The sequence below is a fragment of the Tupaia chinensis genome, unplaced genomic scaffold (genome assembly GCF_000334495.1).
Source record: "Tupaia chinensis unplaced genomic scaffold, TupChi_1.0 Scaffold000482_1, whole genome shotgun sequence".
NCBI lineage: Eukaryota > Metazoa > Chordata > Mammalia > Scandentia > Tupaiidae > Tupaia > Tupaia belangeri.
Window position 1 is genome coordinate 144,976 of NW_006159994.1, and position 15,155 is coordinate 160,130.

At 43.8% G+C, this 15,155-nt stretch overlaps 1 protein-coding gene across 1 annotated transcript; it reads left to right on the top strand.

Moving 5' to 3' along the window:
* The first annotated feature begins 1,249 nt into the window (after positions 1-1,249).
* Positions 1,250-10,741, top strand: LOC102477919 (zinc finger protein 260). Its single transcript, XM_006156168.1, has 7 exons — positions 1,250-1,319; positions 2,080-2,133; positions 3,143-3,216; positions 4,764-4,890; positions 6,241-6,333; positions 8,208-8,287; positions 9,344-10,741. The coding sequence occupies exons 1-7, from the start codon at positions 1,250-1,252 to the stop codon at positions 10,739-10,741; spliced, it is 1,896 nt and encodes a 631-aa protein (XP_006156230.1).
* The last annotated feature ends 4,414 nt before the right edge of the window (positions 10,742-15,155 follow it).

Sequence of the window (15,155 nt, forward strand, 5' to 3'; positions counted from 1 at the left end):
CTAATCTCTTTTGCATTCTCCTTTTGGGATTTTAGGCACATGTGCCTGGCATGATTTTCAAACCACCGGGTCCAGGAATTGAACCACAGTGAGCCATGAGGGAGTTCAGTATCTTAACCACTACACTACCTACTGTGCCCCCCCAGTTTTTTGTTTTTGGGAAGAGGTAGTGTATTATTATTTTTTTTCACATGAGATTTGCCAGAAAAAGAGAGAGCAAGAGAGAGAGGGAGAGTGAGAAAACAAGTGACCAGGTCTGGGACTTGAACTGTGGTCAGCCATGTGGGAATTCCAGTACTTTAACCACCACACTATCTGCTGGCCTCAATTTTTTTTCTTAAGAGAGATTTTTTGGTTCTAGCTGGTGATGTGGTGGTTCAGACACTGGACTCCCAAAGGGCTGACTGCAGTTCAAGTCCTGGACTTGGCAGCTTGCTTTCTCACTCTTTTTCTTTGGAGAGGTTTATCTATCTATTTATTTATTTGCTATTGGGCACGTGTGCTCGCCAGTAAGACAGGGAGAGACAGAGAGACAGAAAGCAAGTAATCATCACCCCCCAGGGGGAATGGCCACGCCACAATCCCTTTTTCTCTCCATTCTCTTTTTGGGATCTTGGGATGTGTGCACACGTGCCCAGCATGAGTTTAAGCCACTGGGTCTGGGACTTGAACTGTGGTAGACTACGTGGGTGTTCAGCGACATAGCCATTACACCAACTGCTGGTCCCCTCCCTCTTTCTTTCTCATGCATGTACCCTGCGGCAAGTTAAGGAATAGTAATAATAAATACAATAAAATAAAATAAATGTCAAAAAAGAGAGAGAGATTTTTGCCATAGAGCATGTGTGCTTGCCAGAGAGACAGACAGAAAGCAACATATCACCCCTCCATGGGAGATGGCCACACCACAATCCCTTCTCCCTTCTCTTGGAATTTTGTGCACGTGCACACACATGCCTGGCATGAGTTTTAAGCTGCCATGTCTGGGACTCTAACCATGGTCGACTATATGAGAGTCCAGTGACGTTAACTATTATGCCATCTACTGGTCCCAAGGGGATAATGGTTTTGAGCTTTAATTTGAGGTTCTAGCTGGAGCTTTGGGTGTTAGGGGTGTAGAGAGGAAAATGATATTCAATGGAATGAAGGAGCAGAGAAAGAACAGAATAAGGTGAGATAGAGGATTCAAGGCTGAGCTTTGCCAACATCCACCAGTGGGGAAGAAGTTTGCCAAGGAGCATGAAAGAGCATGACAGAGAAAAGAGATGATGATCTTAAGACGGTGGTCACAAAACCCAACAAAGACCATGATTATAAAAGTGAGTAGGGCTCATTGGTGGCATGATAGTTCAGGTAGCTGGGTCCCACACGAGTGCATGGTTTGAGTTCTGGACCTGTGGCTTGAAAAACACAGTGGGCAGGCACCAGCAGTTAGTGTAATGGCTATGTCACTGGACTTCCATGTAGTCGACCATAGTTCGAGTCCCGGACCCAGTGGCTTAAAACTCATGCCGGGCGCGTGTGCGTACGTGCCCAAGATCCTGAGAGGGGAATGGAGGAGAAAGGATTATGGCGTGGCCATCCCCCCTGGGGGGTGATTTCTCGCTTTCTATCTCTCTGTCTCTCTCTGTCTGGCAAGCGCACGTGCCCTATAGCAAAAACCTCTTAAAAATCAAATGAAAACAAAACAAACAAACAAAAAAACAATGTAGCTTCCAGCCCTGAAGTTCAGTGTACTATCTATAGTGGGCCTTGTGAATAATCTTGTTAACATTTCTTTATTTCAGAGCCCTGCTTGGAATGAACCACGAATAGAAATAGGAAATCATGTTCTCCTGATTGCTCTCTGGGCACATTTATTTGCACACTTGAAAATGGCAGCCACACACCTACCCAGCAGTAAGTTCTGGGGGGTTGAGGAATGCTCTTCACCAGGACTAAGTAGCCCTTCTACCATAGAGTGGGTTCAGGGAAAGGGGCATACTAGCTGTGAAGGAGGGCTGGGAAGGGAGAGATGAGATGAGAGAGGTAGGTGTGTAGTTCTCTAAACCAGTGTTTTCCAACTTTTTTTGGCACCAGAGACTGGTTTCATGGAAGACCATTTTTCCATGGAAGGAGAGGAGGATGGCTTATGTGAGTGTGCAGCCTAGATCTCACATGTGCAGTTCACAGTAGGGCTTGTGATCCTATGAGGATCTAATGCCACCACAGATCTGATGGGAGGCAGAGCTCAGGCTGTGATCTGGGCAATGGGGAGTGGCTGTAAATCCAGATCTTGCTTCCCTCACTTGCCACTCACTTCCTGCTGTGTGGTCCAGTTTCTAACAGGCCATGGAGGGGTTGGGGAACACTGATCTCAACCCTTGGAGCTCTAGAGTTGGCTCATGTCTGCTTCGATGTCTTTTGGGATTTTGGAGGAAGTTATCCCATCCTTTTGATTTATAAATTTGAGAAAGAAAACATCTTCCTAAATTTCTAACTCTCTGTCTCTTTCTCTATTTTTTTCTTTGAGAGAGATTTTTTTTCTATAGAGTGTATGCACTCACTGGAGAGACAGAAACAGAAAGTGAGAAATCATTCCCTGGTGGGGAGTTGGTGGTAGCCACACTGCATTCCCTTCTCCTCTGGGGATTTTGGGCATATATGCACATATGCCTGATGTGAGTTTTGAGCCAATGGGTCCAGGACTCAATGTGGTTGAACATATGAGCGTCTAGCACCTTAACTACCATGTCCTCTGCTGATCCCCTAAATGTCAATTTTACTTTTATGAAAATTGAGAATGGGGGCCAGCAGGTGACATGGTCGTTAAGGTGCTGGGCTCTCACATGGCTGACTGCGGTTTGAGTCTCAGACCTGGTGGCTTGCTTTCTCACTCTCTCTCTCTCTTTGGTGAGTGCATATGCCCTATAGCAAATTAAATAATAATAAGTAAATAATTCTTCAAAAAGAAAGAAAACTGAGACTATAAATTAATTCCTCATGGGTAGGAATATTTCTGACTCCGAGTGCACCAGACTGTTCTGACTGATAGTGTGTGTGTGTATGTGTGTATGAGACTCGTAATTGGTGTGTGGCAGTTTCTAGGCTTCCATGTGTTGCGATATTGTGTGTGCATAGATTCTCATGTCTCCCTCTCCAGCTTTGTCAGTGCAACACCCTGCTGGTGCTCATGAGAGGAGCTCAAAGGCAGAAAACATCCCTTCTGTGTTACAGGTAAGTAAAAAAAAGTTTCTTTGTCCTAAAATACATTTCTATCTTCTGGAGTCAATGTGTCTCCTTCCTGTACTCTGCGGCCTCAAACCCCAGCCTACAACTTACAGCTTCTCATGGTGGTTCAGAAGTCATTCCAACAAAATGCTTTTTCAATGGCCTAATAGTTACAATCCACCTCCCACCATATCCCTCCTTAGTGCTATTAGGGAAAGGGAAAGAAAGATACAAGAGTTTCTTAGCCTCAAAAAATGTATGGTTACTTTGTGGGAAATAGTTTATTTATTTAGCAAGTACATTTAATTAATTAATTAATTAATTAATTACAATTTTTAGACAGTATTTTGCTATAGGGTGCATGCGCTCATTGGAGAGACAGAAAGCTAGAAATCACTCCCAGGGGTATGATCTTGCCTCAATCCCTTCTCCTCAGTCTCCTCTTGGGATTTTGGACATGTATGAATTTCCACCTGGTGTGAGCTTTGCTACTGGGTCTAGGACTTGGACCACAGTTGACTACATGGAAGTCCAATGACATAACCATTATGGATCTGCTGGTCTGATTTTATTGTTTTTCCTTTTTCTCTCTTTCTTTCTTTTTTCCTTTCTTTCTCTCTTTTTTTCTTTTTTTTGGTGGTTTTGCTATAGGGCACTTTTATGTCTCACTGGAGAGAGACAGAAAGAGAGAGAGAGTGAGAGAGGGAAAATGAGAACCCCCCCCACCCCAAGGGGGATGACCACATGGCAATCTCTTTTCCTGTATTCTCCTCTTGGAACTTTGGGCATACGTGCACATGTGCCTGGTGGGTTTTACAAGTCACTGGATCTAGGACTTGAACCATGCCATCGGTCATGTGGGATCCAGTGCCTTAACCACCAGCCACTGGCTGACCCAGAACATTTTATTGTGTGTTCCAGATGCATCACATCCAGGGCCAGTGGGTGGCATGGTGATTAAGGTTCTATACTCCTAAGGTCCTATATGTGGCCAGCTACAGCTCAAGTCCTGGACCTGGCTGCTTGCTTTCTTGTTTTCTTTCTCACTTTTTTCATTTCTCTCTAGAGAGTACACATGCCCTGTGTAGCATATTAAAAAATAATGATGATAATAAATAATATTAAATAATAAATTTTAAAATATTTTTAAAATTTGCATTTTCTATGGACTTTGGTTTTCTCTGTCTTTAGGCATGCATTGGAGGTCTTAGAACACATCCCTCATAGATAGGGGAGACTAGTGTGGATGGATTCCAAGGCCTGGATTAGCTGAGTCCTGTCTGCAGTTATTATAAAACATGTCTTTTGTCACCCATGCTGTTGGTCATAACCATCTTCTCAACATTGGTCTCTGTCTTAGATAAAATATGTTGCTATTGGAGCCAGCAGGTGGCATGGTGGTTAAGGAACTAGACTCTCACATGGCTGACCGTGGTTCAATTCTTAGACCTGGCAGCTTGCTTTCTCACTTTCTCTTTCTCTCTCTCTGGTCAAATTTAATAATAATTATAAATATAATGAAAAATTCTTTAAAAAATACGTTGGTATTTTAGAACACAGTAACCTTTGAGGATGTGGCCGTGGAGTTCACTAAGGAGGAGTGGGTGTTGCTGGACTCATCTCAGAGAAAACTGTACAGGAAGGTGATGCTGGAGACCTACGACAATGTGGCCTCACTGGGTAAGGCTGATACAAATATTTCATCCATTTATGGAGCTCGAGCATGGGTTTCTAGGATGAGAGAGTCACAATCAGACCTAGTAAGACATACTAGGCTTTATTTATTTTGTGGGGGAGGAGAGAGGAAACTTTCAGAATTTTCTTTTTTTTCCTAAATAATTATTTATTTAATTCCATTTGTTATTATTAATTTTTTTTGAGAGGTTTTTGCTATAGAGCACATGCGCTAGCCAGAAAGATAGAGAGACAGACAGAAGGCGAGAAATCACCCCCAAGGGGGATGGCCACGCCACAATCTCTTCTCCTCCATTATCCTCTTGGGATCTTGGGCATTCACACACACATACCCGGCGTGAGCTTAAGCTGCCAGTTCCGGGACTTGAACCACAGTCTACTACATGGGAGACCAGTGACATAACCATTACACTAACTGCTGGTCTCTGTTATTATTAATTTTTTAAGTTGACCAGAGAGAGGCAGAGAGAGAGAGAGAGAGAGAGAGAGAGAGAGAGAGGGTAAGGGGCACAGCAAGGTGGCAGATCTAAAGGGGCAAAGCAAGTTGCCAGATCTAGGACTCAAACCATGGTCAACCACGTGGGAATCCAGCGCATCTAACCACCATGCCACCTGCAGGCCCCTAGGATTCTTCTTTGAAAACTAATTGAAGTGTGGGGCTAGCAGGTGGTATGGTGATTAACGCACTGGATGCCCACATGACTGGCCACTGTTTGAGTCCTGGACTTGACAGCTTGCTTTCTCACTTTCCCTCTGTCCGTCTCTGGTGACTATAGCAACCTTAAAAATAAACAATCAAAAAAACTGAAGTGGACCAGCCTTGTAGGGAGCTGGAGCCAACACGGCCAACTGTAGTTTAAACTCAGGCCTCTGATTTAGAGGAAGGTTCCATTAGCTAGGGTCTTTTCCCCCTTTTTTGAAGAGATTTTTGCTATAGTGTGAGTATGCTCTCGGGAGAGACAGATACAGAGAGACAGGAAGCAAGAAATCACTCCCAGGGCAGATGGCCACTTTGCAATCCCTTCTTCTCCATTCGTCTCTTGGGATCTTAGGCATTCATGCACACACACCTGGCATGAGTTTCAAGCTGTTGGGTCTGGGACTCAAACCGTGGTCAACCACATGGGAGCTTAAAGACTTTAACTAAGGCCTTTACCATCCAGAAGTTGATCTTCCAACTTCTTTAGTTTTACTGTGTCCGTGGGAAATGCCTCATGATATTTCGCTGTTCCTAACCTCACACTTATCTTGGCCTCAAAGACCAAGCAGTCATAGTTTCATGGTGTTTTTGTTCTACGTTGAATGGTTCCCTCATGTGCATCTTCTCCTTATTAGGACATAAACTCAGCAAACCCATTCTGATCATCCAGCTGGAGCAAGAATGTACACTAAACACAGCAGAGAGGATTCGCCGGCATCCTCATTCAGGTAAGGACAAGGCACATACGAGGGGAGGATGTCAAGTATTTCATGGAAACATGGAATTAAAGTATGAGTTTGTTTTGGTGCAAACATGAAATCTAGGGGCCAGCAGGTGGCGTGGTGGTTGAGGGAGCTGGACATCCACATGGCCGACTATAGTTTGAGTCCCAGACCTGGTGACTTTCTCTCATCAAATTAAAAATAAATGAAGTTAAATAGAATAAATAATTATTAAAAAAAAATAATCTATGCACTGTTTTCCACTAACATGCATTTTTCATGAACTTTTTGATGATCTCTTATGAGTTTTTTTTTTTTTTTTTTCTTTTTAAAGAGAGGTTTTTGCTATATGGTATATGTGCTTGCTGGAGACACAGAAAGCGAGAAGTCACTCCTCAGGGGGTATGGCCATGCTGCAATCTCTTCTCCATGCTCCTCTTGGAATTTTGGGCATGTATGCACACACACCTGGCAGGAGTTTTAACCCTCCAGATCTGGTACTCAAACTGCATTCGACTATATGGGAGTCCAGTAATATAACCATCTGCGGGTCCTATTTTTCCACAAACTTTTTGAAGATCTCTCTTATGTATGTTTTCAGTAACAATAGATCTGGCTGGGTGAGAGGAGGCTACACTCTGAAATGTCAATCAGGAAGCTTAAAAACTCAATATAGTGGGAATCAGCAGTTAGCGTAATGGCTATGCCGCTGGACTCCCACGTAATTGACTGTGGTTTGTGTCCTGGACCCGGTGGCTTAAAACTCACGCTGGGCGCGTGTGTGTGCGTGCCCAAGATCCCGAGAGGAGAATGGAGGAGAAGAGATTGCAGCGTGACCATCCCCCCTGGGGGGGTGATTTCTCGCTTTCTGTCTCTATGTCTCTCTCTGTCTGTCTGGTGAGCGCATGCACCCTATAGCGAAAACCTCTCCAAAAAAAAAAAAAAAAAACCTCAATACAGTTAAGGAGAAAGTGGAGAATATTTGATGTGAGCTTCCTCATGTCATTTCAGCTTTCCCTAATGATTTCATTGTTCCCTGTGGCCTGTTAGAAAGTCCCGTCTTCCTTTGTATGCAGTCATGTACCACATAATATTGTGTATATGATGGTGGGTCTCATGGGATTATAATGGACTTGCCACCACCATCTGGGCTTGGGTAGGTATACACCCTGCAGTGCTCATACAGTGACAACCCCCATGATGCATTTCTCAGAATGCATCCCCTTCCTGAAATGCAACTGTATTTACCTTTGAAGTCCTTGCCAATTCCTTCCCATTTTCACGTATGATCGTAGGTCTTACCAGCTAATGTAACTTTTCCATCATGATGGAATCATTCCTTAGTAAGTTAAATAAACTATTAAGTCCTATAGATAATGTTGCCCGTGAGTGGTGCATCTTTCTTTTGCTTTTGTTTAGTTTTGGGGTCATGTATGTGTGTTTGCCACAGAGGGAGAGAGAGTAAGAAATCACACCCCGGGGGGATGGCCACTGTGCAATCTCTTCTCCTCCATTCTCCTTGGGATTTGGGGCATGCATGCATGCACATGCACCCAGTGTGTTCTCAAGCTGCTGTGTCCAAGACTAGAACTGCACCGCTGGCCATGTGGGATCCAGTACCCTAACCTCCACACCACCAGCTGGCCCTGAAGTTTTCTTTTACATTGTCTTCCTAAATTTTGGGTTACTATCTGAGGAGACATCCATGGGGGAAGGAGGGGATTCCTTTTTTTGTTACCATCATCCCACCATTTCATACACTCCATTCACTCAGAGATGTTTTCCATTTGTTTCAGGTGGACTTTGGGCTTGCCTGCTCTTGATTAACATTATCTTATTATGTCTTTTTCAAAAACTTAACTTTTCTTCAATTTGTTTAGATGGGATGATTCTCCTTGAAACCAAACAATCACAACATATGCGACATAGTTTGGAAAAAGAAAGGCCCCGTGACAAGAAGGTAAGACTCACATGGCATAATTTCTTGTCCTTCACATTAAAAATCCAGAGTTTCTGATATTAGAAAATGGGGAGTGCTGGAGCCAGCAGGTGGTGTGGTGGTTAAGATGCTGGACTTCCCACATGGCTGACTGCGATTCCAGTCCTTAGAGAGATTTTTGCTATAGAGGACATGCATTCACCAAAGACAGAGACAGAGAGAAAGTGATAAATCATCCCCTGGAGGGATGGTCACACCACAATCCCTTCTCCATTCTCCTCTTGGGATTTTGGGCACACACACACACATGTACCCTATATGAGTTTTAGCTGCTGGGTCCTGGACTCAAACTGTTGTTGACTACATGGGACTCCAGTGGTGTAACTATTATGTCATCTGCTGGTCCCAAATAACTGCTAATTCTAATCCTGTGATTCTTGGGCTTACTGTGGTCTGGTGGATATGGCAGCCAGATTCCATATGGAAGACCACATGGTTCAAATTCTTGGTCTGATGACTTGAGAAACACATCAGGTATGTGCTTATGCATGTCAAATCTCCAAAGGAGGAGAAGGGATGGCAATGTGACCACATCTCATTGGAGGAGGAGTGCTTTCTCCTCTCCCTCCCTCTATCACTCTGTCTCTGTCTGGTGAACACCTATGCCTTGTAGCAAAAACAAACAAACACACACACAAACAAACAAAAACACAATTAAATGATGTGAATTTTTTTTTCCTTTGCTATAGGGTGCATGTGCTCACCAGAGAGAGAGAAAGACAGACAAAAAATGAGAAATCACTTTGTAGGGGGGATGGCCATGCTACAATCTCTTCTCTTCCATTCTCCTCTTGGGATTTTGGGTGTGCACACACATGCACCCGATGTTTTAAGCCCTGGGTCTGAGACTTGAACTGCAGTCGACTATATGGGAGTCCAGCAATGTAACCATTACGCCATCTGTTGGTCTACTAATGTGATTCTTAGACATACAGAATTTATATTTGGGAGGGTGTGGGATCCCAATCAGTATAATGAATATGATTAATTCTGTTATCGTTAACTCATTTTAATTAGCAAAGGCAAACTCATGGAGGCATACCCACTGAATGTCATGAAAATATTGAAGCCTTAAACATGAAACCTAGCATTGCTCGGAATAAGCGACTTCATGCTAGAGAGAAACTCCTTGAGAACATTCAATCTCAGGAAAAATCTTCTGAACATAAAAAAGATGGAAATGCCCCCAGCATGGGCTTTCATGCAGCGGTGCAGAAAAGAAAACATACCCGAGAGAAACCTTATGAATGCACTCACTGTGGTAAAGCATTAAGCTCCATTGTGTACCTTCAGAAGCATGAGAAAACTCACCGTAGAAGGAACTCTTTGGAATGTAGTCAGTGTGGAAAAGCCTTACGGAACTCTGCCACCATGAAGGTGCACATGAGAATGCATACAGGAGAAAAACCTTTTACGTGTCATCAGTGTGGGAAAGCCTTCAGCTCCAGCTCCTACCTTACCCGACACAAAAGGATTCACACTGGCGAGAAGCCTTACGAATGTCGTGACTGTGGGAGCACCTTCCGAGACAGCTCACTTCTTAGACAGCATGAAGGAATTCATTCAACAGAAAAGCCCTACAAATGTCATCAGTGTGGCAAAGCCTTCTGTAGGAGTGCGCGGCTTACCTTGCACAAATTAACACACACGGGAGAGAAGCCCCATAAGTGTAATGACTGTGGGAAAACCTTCAGCATTCTTTCTTACCTTAAAAGACATAAGAGAACCCACACTGCAGAGAAATCCATTGCATGTAGCCATTGTGGAAAATTATTAAGTAGCCAGGCATCCCTTAAGCTCCACCTGAAAATACATACTGAAGAGAAATCTTACAAGTGTGACAAATGTGGGAAAACTTTTAGAACGAGTTCTAATCTTACTGTGCACAAGAAAATTCATACTGGAGAGAAACCCTGTAAGTGCATGGATTGTGGAAAAGCCTTCAGGGATCGCTCATGTCTTAAAGAGCATATGAGAATTCACACAGGTGAAAAACCCTTTTTGTGTAACCATTGTGGGAAAACCTTCAGAATAAAATCTTACCTCGTCCTTCACAAGAAAATTCACACAAGAACAAAACAATACAAATGTAAGGAATGTGGGAAGATCTTCAGTGGTCCCTTATCTCACAGAATACATATGAAAAATCACACCAGGGAAAAGAAGGCTTTTAAATGTGGGGAGTGTGAGAAAGCGTTTAGGAAGAAGGAATCCCTTGTTATACACAGGAGAACTCATACTGGAGAGAAACCCTACGAGTGTAGTCAATGTGGGAAAAGCTTCAGTGTAAAGTGTAATCTGACCGTGCATCAGAGAATACACACCGGAGAAAAACCCTATCAATGCAATGTCTGTCAAAAAGCATTCAGTAAACGAGTGTCCCTTAGGCATCATGAGAGAATGCATGATGGATGAAAATCCCTTCTGATGTCATGCCTAGAGAATAGCATTTAATAAGCCCCTCAGTCTTTGAGACATACATACAAATGCTAACTGAAGAGAAAAATGATGTTTGTAAAGCATGTGAGAAAGCCTCGGAATATGATACATGTGTGGTGGTGTGGTTAAGGCGTTGGACTCCCACATGACCAACTGCAGTTCTAGTCCCAAACTTGGCAGCTTGGTTTCTCACTTTTTCGAGTAAGTGTGTGTGCCCTATAGCAAATTAAAAAAAAAATAGTATTAAATAAAATCAAATAATTGTAAAAAACAAAATATACATGTGAGAGAAACTCAAGTTGTACAAGAACTGTATGAGCAATACTTTATTCATTCATCGTCCCTTAGAAGATGTAGACAACTCATTGATAAAGAGAAATATATTTATTTATCTTAAATATCTTTAAGACTTGCCCTTGAGAAAAATAAACTCCTGGTGTTTTAAGTAATAATGTTTTGATTGTGTTTTTGTGTTCATGTGTTTTTTTTTTTGTGTGTGTGTCTTATGTGTGTGCGTGGCTAGGAGAGAGAAATTATCTCTCTTAAAAAAAAGTATTACTTGTTTAATTTAATTAAATTATTATTATTATTTACTATGTAATTTACTACAGGGCATGTGTGCTTATCAGAGAGAGAAAGAGATAAGGAGAGCCAAAGTGATAAAGCAAGTCAGGGACTTGAACCATAGCCACATGGGAGTTCAGTTCCTCAACCACCATGCCACCTGCTGGCCCCTGTCTTGTCAATATTTAACATTGTCTTTCATTTTGGCCATTTCAATGAGCATACAGTAGTACCCTTTTTTCAGTTTTTTCAATGTTCAAATTTCATTTTGAACGAACTTTAAAACTGACAGAAAAGTAGCAGTCATAGTACAGAAATTTCCTGTATATCTCTCAGAAGTTCTTGCTTATGTCAATTTGTCTATTAGCACTTTTCTGTGATCTTTCCTTAAAGTTTTGCTTTTCTTTTGATGAGAGGGAGGGAGAAAGGGACAGAGACAGGAAGGAAGGGGACAGAGACAGACATGTATTTTTTAAAGAGATTTTTGCTATAGGGTGGGTGTGTTTGCTGGAGAGACAGAGACAGAAAGCAAGAAATCACCCTCCACCCCCAGGGAGGATGGCCATGCTGGAATCGCTTCTCCATTCTCTTGTGGTTTGGGGCATGCGTGCACACTTGCAAGTATAAGTTTGCAGTTGATTGTTCCAGAACCAGAACTGTGGTTGACTATGTGGGAGTCCAGCAACGTAATCAGTATGCTGTTGGCTGGTCCCCATATGTGTTTTTACTTTTTGTTTTGTTTTGTTTTGTTTTTTTAACCCGGCAGGGTGAGTGTGCTTTCTGGCAAAAGACAGTGAGAGGGAAAGTGAGAAATCAAGCTCCAGAGGGGATGACCACATGGCAATCCCTTCTCCATTCTCTTGGGATTCTGGGCACACATGCATACACCCCTGGTGTGTCTTTCAACCACTGGGTTCAATACTCACACTATGCCGTTGGTCATGTGGGATTCAACTGCCTTAAGCATCTCTCCAACCAGCTGGTCCTGTTTTCAGGGAACCCATAAAAGCCTGCCCAAGTGTTCAACTGGGCTCTGAGACTGAAAACCAGGGCAGACAGTTCCACAGAGGAGTTAAAAGTTTACTATTAAAGGATAACTTATGGGGACCAGCAGATGGCTAAATGGTTACATTAATAATAAAAATAAATAAACAATGGATTCCTACGTAGTCAACTGCAGTTCAAGTCCTGATCTGGCAGCTGAAAACTCACGTTGAGTGTATGTGCATACATGCCCAAGATCCCAAGAGGAGAATGGAGGAGAAAGGGCTGCGGCATGGCCATCTTCCCTAAGTGGTAGTATCTCTCCTTTTGCCTCTCTTGTTCTCCAGTGAGCGCATGCACCCTATAGCAAAAATCTCTCTCTCTCAAAAAAAGGGGCATCTTATGACATCAGAGGAGGCAGGAATGAGTAGACAGATGACCTTCACATTTGCAGTTACAGCCTCTGTTTCCCATCCTCCCACAGTAAACTGGAATTTCATATTTTTTTTGAAAAGGTTTTTACTGTAAGGAGCATGCACTCACCAGAAAGACAGAGACAGACAGAAAGTGAGAAATCACCCCCTCCAGGGGGGATGGCCACACCGCAATCCCTTCTCCTCCATTCTCCTCTCGGGATCTTGGGCATGCATGCACACGTGCCTGACGTGAGTTTAAGCCACCGGGTCTGGAACTCAAACTGTGGTCGACTACACGGGAGTTTAGTGACATAGCCATTACGCTAACTGCTGGTCCCCTTAAACTGGAATTTTTAAAGGAGCTGAATAAATGGGGGTCAGCAGGTGCCATGGAGGTTAAAGTGACTGGATCCCACATGGATGACTCTGGTTAGAGATCGAGACACCATTGCTTGAAAAATCACACCAGGCTCGTGTGTGTGCCTGCCCCAAATCCTGAGAGAACAGAGGAGTGGGGACTGCAGTGTGGCCATCCCACCTGGGAGGCAAGTTTTTCTTGTTCTGTCTCCGTCTGGCAAGCACACGTGGTCTATAGCAAAAACTTAGGGGGAGAAAAGCTGAAAAATGGGGCACAATTTGAGAGAAGCAAGTTATCTGTGGGGGGAGACAGTCCTGCTCTGGGGTCGATGACGGCCAGCCTTTCTGTTAAAGGCCAGCGGCTCAAGTAGCCCTCTCTGCTAGTAGCTCTGAGTGTCCACCCAGGTAAGAATATAAGTTGAGACAGGGAGAGAGCACCCCCGTGAGGTATGGTCATGCCATAATCCCTTCTCTTCCGTCTTCCTCATTTTGGGATTTCTGGAAGGAGAGTTTACCCAGGGAGCAGCAGGAAAGTGCAGGAGTCAGCTCAGTCCATTCACACACCAAGTAACCATATATTGGATGTTTTCTCTGCCACCTCTTTCCTAGGATAGATCTAGCCCCCTTTTTTACCTCCAGCTTCATTTTAAAATTTTGTATAATTTGGGACCAGTGGATGGCATAATGAGTATGTCGTTGGACTCCCATGTAGTCGACCATGGTTCGAGTCCCAGACCTGGTGGTTTAAACTCAAGCCGGGCGCATGTGCATGCGTGCCCAAGATCCTGAGAAGAGAATGGAGGAGAAGGGATTGTGGTCTGGCCAACTCTCCTGGAGGGTGATTTCTCGCTTTCTGTCTCTCTGTCTTTCTCTGTCTCTCTCTTTCTGGTGAGTACACGTGCCCTATAGGAAAAAAACTTTCAAAAAAAATAAATAGAATTAATCCTTTTTCTTTTTTGGAAAGGTTTTTGCTGTAGGGTGTGTGTGCTTGCCAGAAAGACAGACAGAGAGAGAGAGAGACATAAAGCAAGAAATCCCACCTCCCCCGGGGAGGGATGGCCACGCCACAATCCCTTCTCCATTCTCCTCTCGGGTTCTTGGGCACGCATGCACACGCGCCTGGTGTGAGTGTAAGCAACCAGGTCTGGGACTCAAACTGCGGTCGACTACATGGGAGTCCAACGACATAGTCATTATGCCAACTGCTGGTCCCAGAATTAATTCTTTTTAAAAACATCTCTCTAGTAAAAAAAAGAAAGAAAAAAGAGAGCAAGCTGGGGTTTTGTGTCAGGAGAATCTCACCAGCTCCCTGAGGTCAGACCCTGGGGTCTAGGAATGAGATCCAGTCGTAGCGAAAGGAAATGTGGTATGAGAGGAAGGCCATATCCCTCGCTCTCAGAGTCGGGGAATCAGCCAGCCAGTAATTTCCTGTGCTCCTCAAGGGTTTTAGCTGTCTTGGGGAAGAAATGACAGTATGCACATTAGGTTAATGAGGAGCTTTGGGAATTGAGCCCCCAGGGCCACCAAGACTGCAGATACTGTCCCCATGACCAGCATCCTCAGCAGCCCTGCTCAGGTCAGGCCTAGCACACTGAAGTTTCCTTCTGAAGATGCTCTCTCTTGCCCAGGAGCTTATCGCTTCCCTTGGTTCATCTGCCCTTCCTGGGGACCGAATTCTTACTTTTTGGTATCCAGAGAAAACATGGAGGATTTCTCATTGATGTCTTCAAGGTAATCAGAAGACCGTAAGAAATGCTTGGAGAAATTGAACAGTCTATCTGTCCTCCCTCCCTCTGTCTCCCTCTTTCTCCTTTCTTTCTTCTTTCTGTCTCTTCCCTCTCTTCTTCCCTTTTTCCTTCCTTCCTTCCTTTTTCCTAATGAGATATGAGTTAGACCTCACATACAGATAGATAGGGTAGGGGCCCCAAAAGGAAGTCACTGTTTTTCTTTTCTTTTTTTTTGGAGAGGTTTTTGTTACAGGGCACGTGCGCTCGTCAGAGACAGAGAGAGAGAGACAGAGAGACAGAAAGTGAGAAATCACCCCCCCAGGGGGGATGGCCACACTGCAA

Coding starts and splice junctions, on each gene's coding strand:
- LOC102477919 (XM_006156168.1), top strand. CDS start 1,250: ATGACAGAGAAAAGAGATGATGATCTTAAGACGGTGGTCACAAAACCC. Junction 4,891..6,240: donor CGACAATGTGGCCTCACTGG/GTAAGGCTGATA, acceptor TCTCCTTATTAG/GACATAAACTCAGCAAACCC. Junction 8,288..9,343: donor AAAGGCCCCGTGACAAGAAG/GTAAGACTCACA, acceptor CATTTTAATTAG/CAAAGGCAAACTCATGGAGG.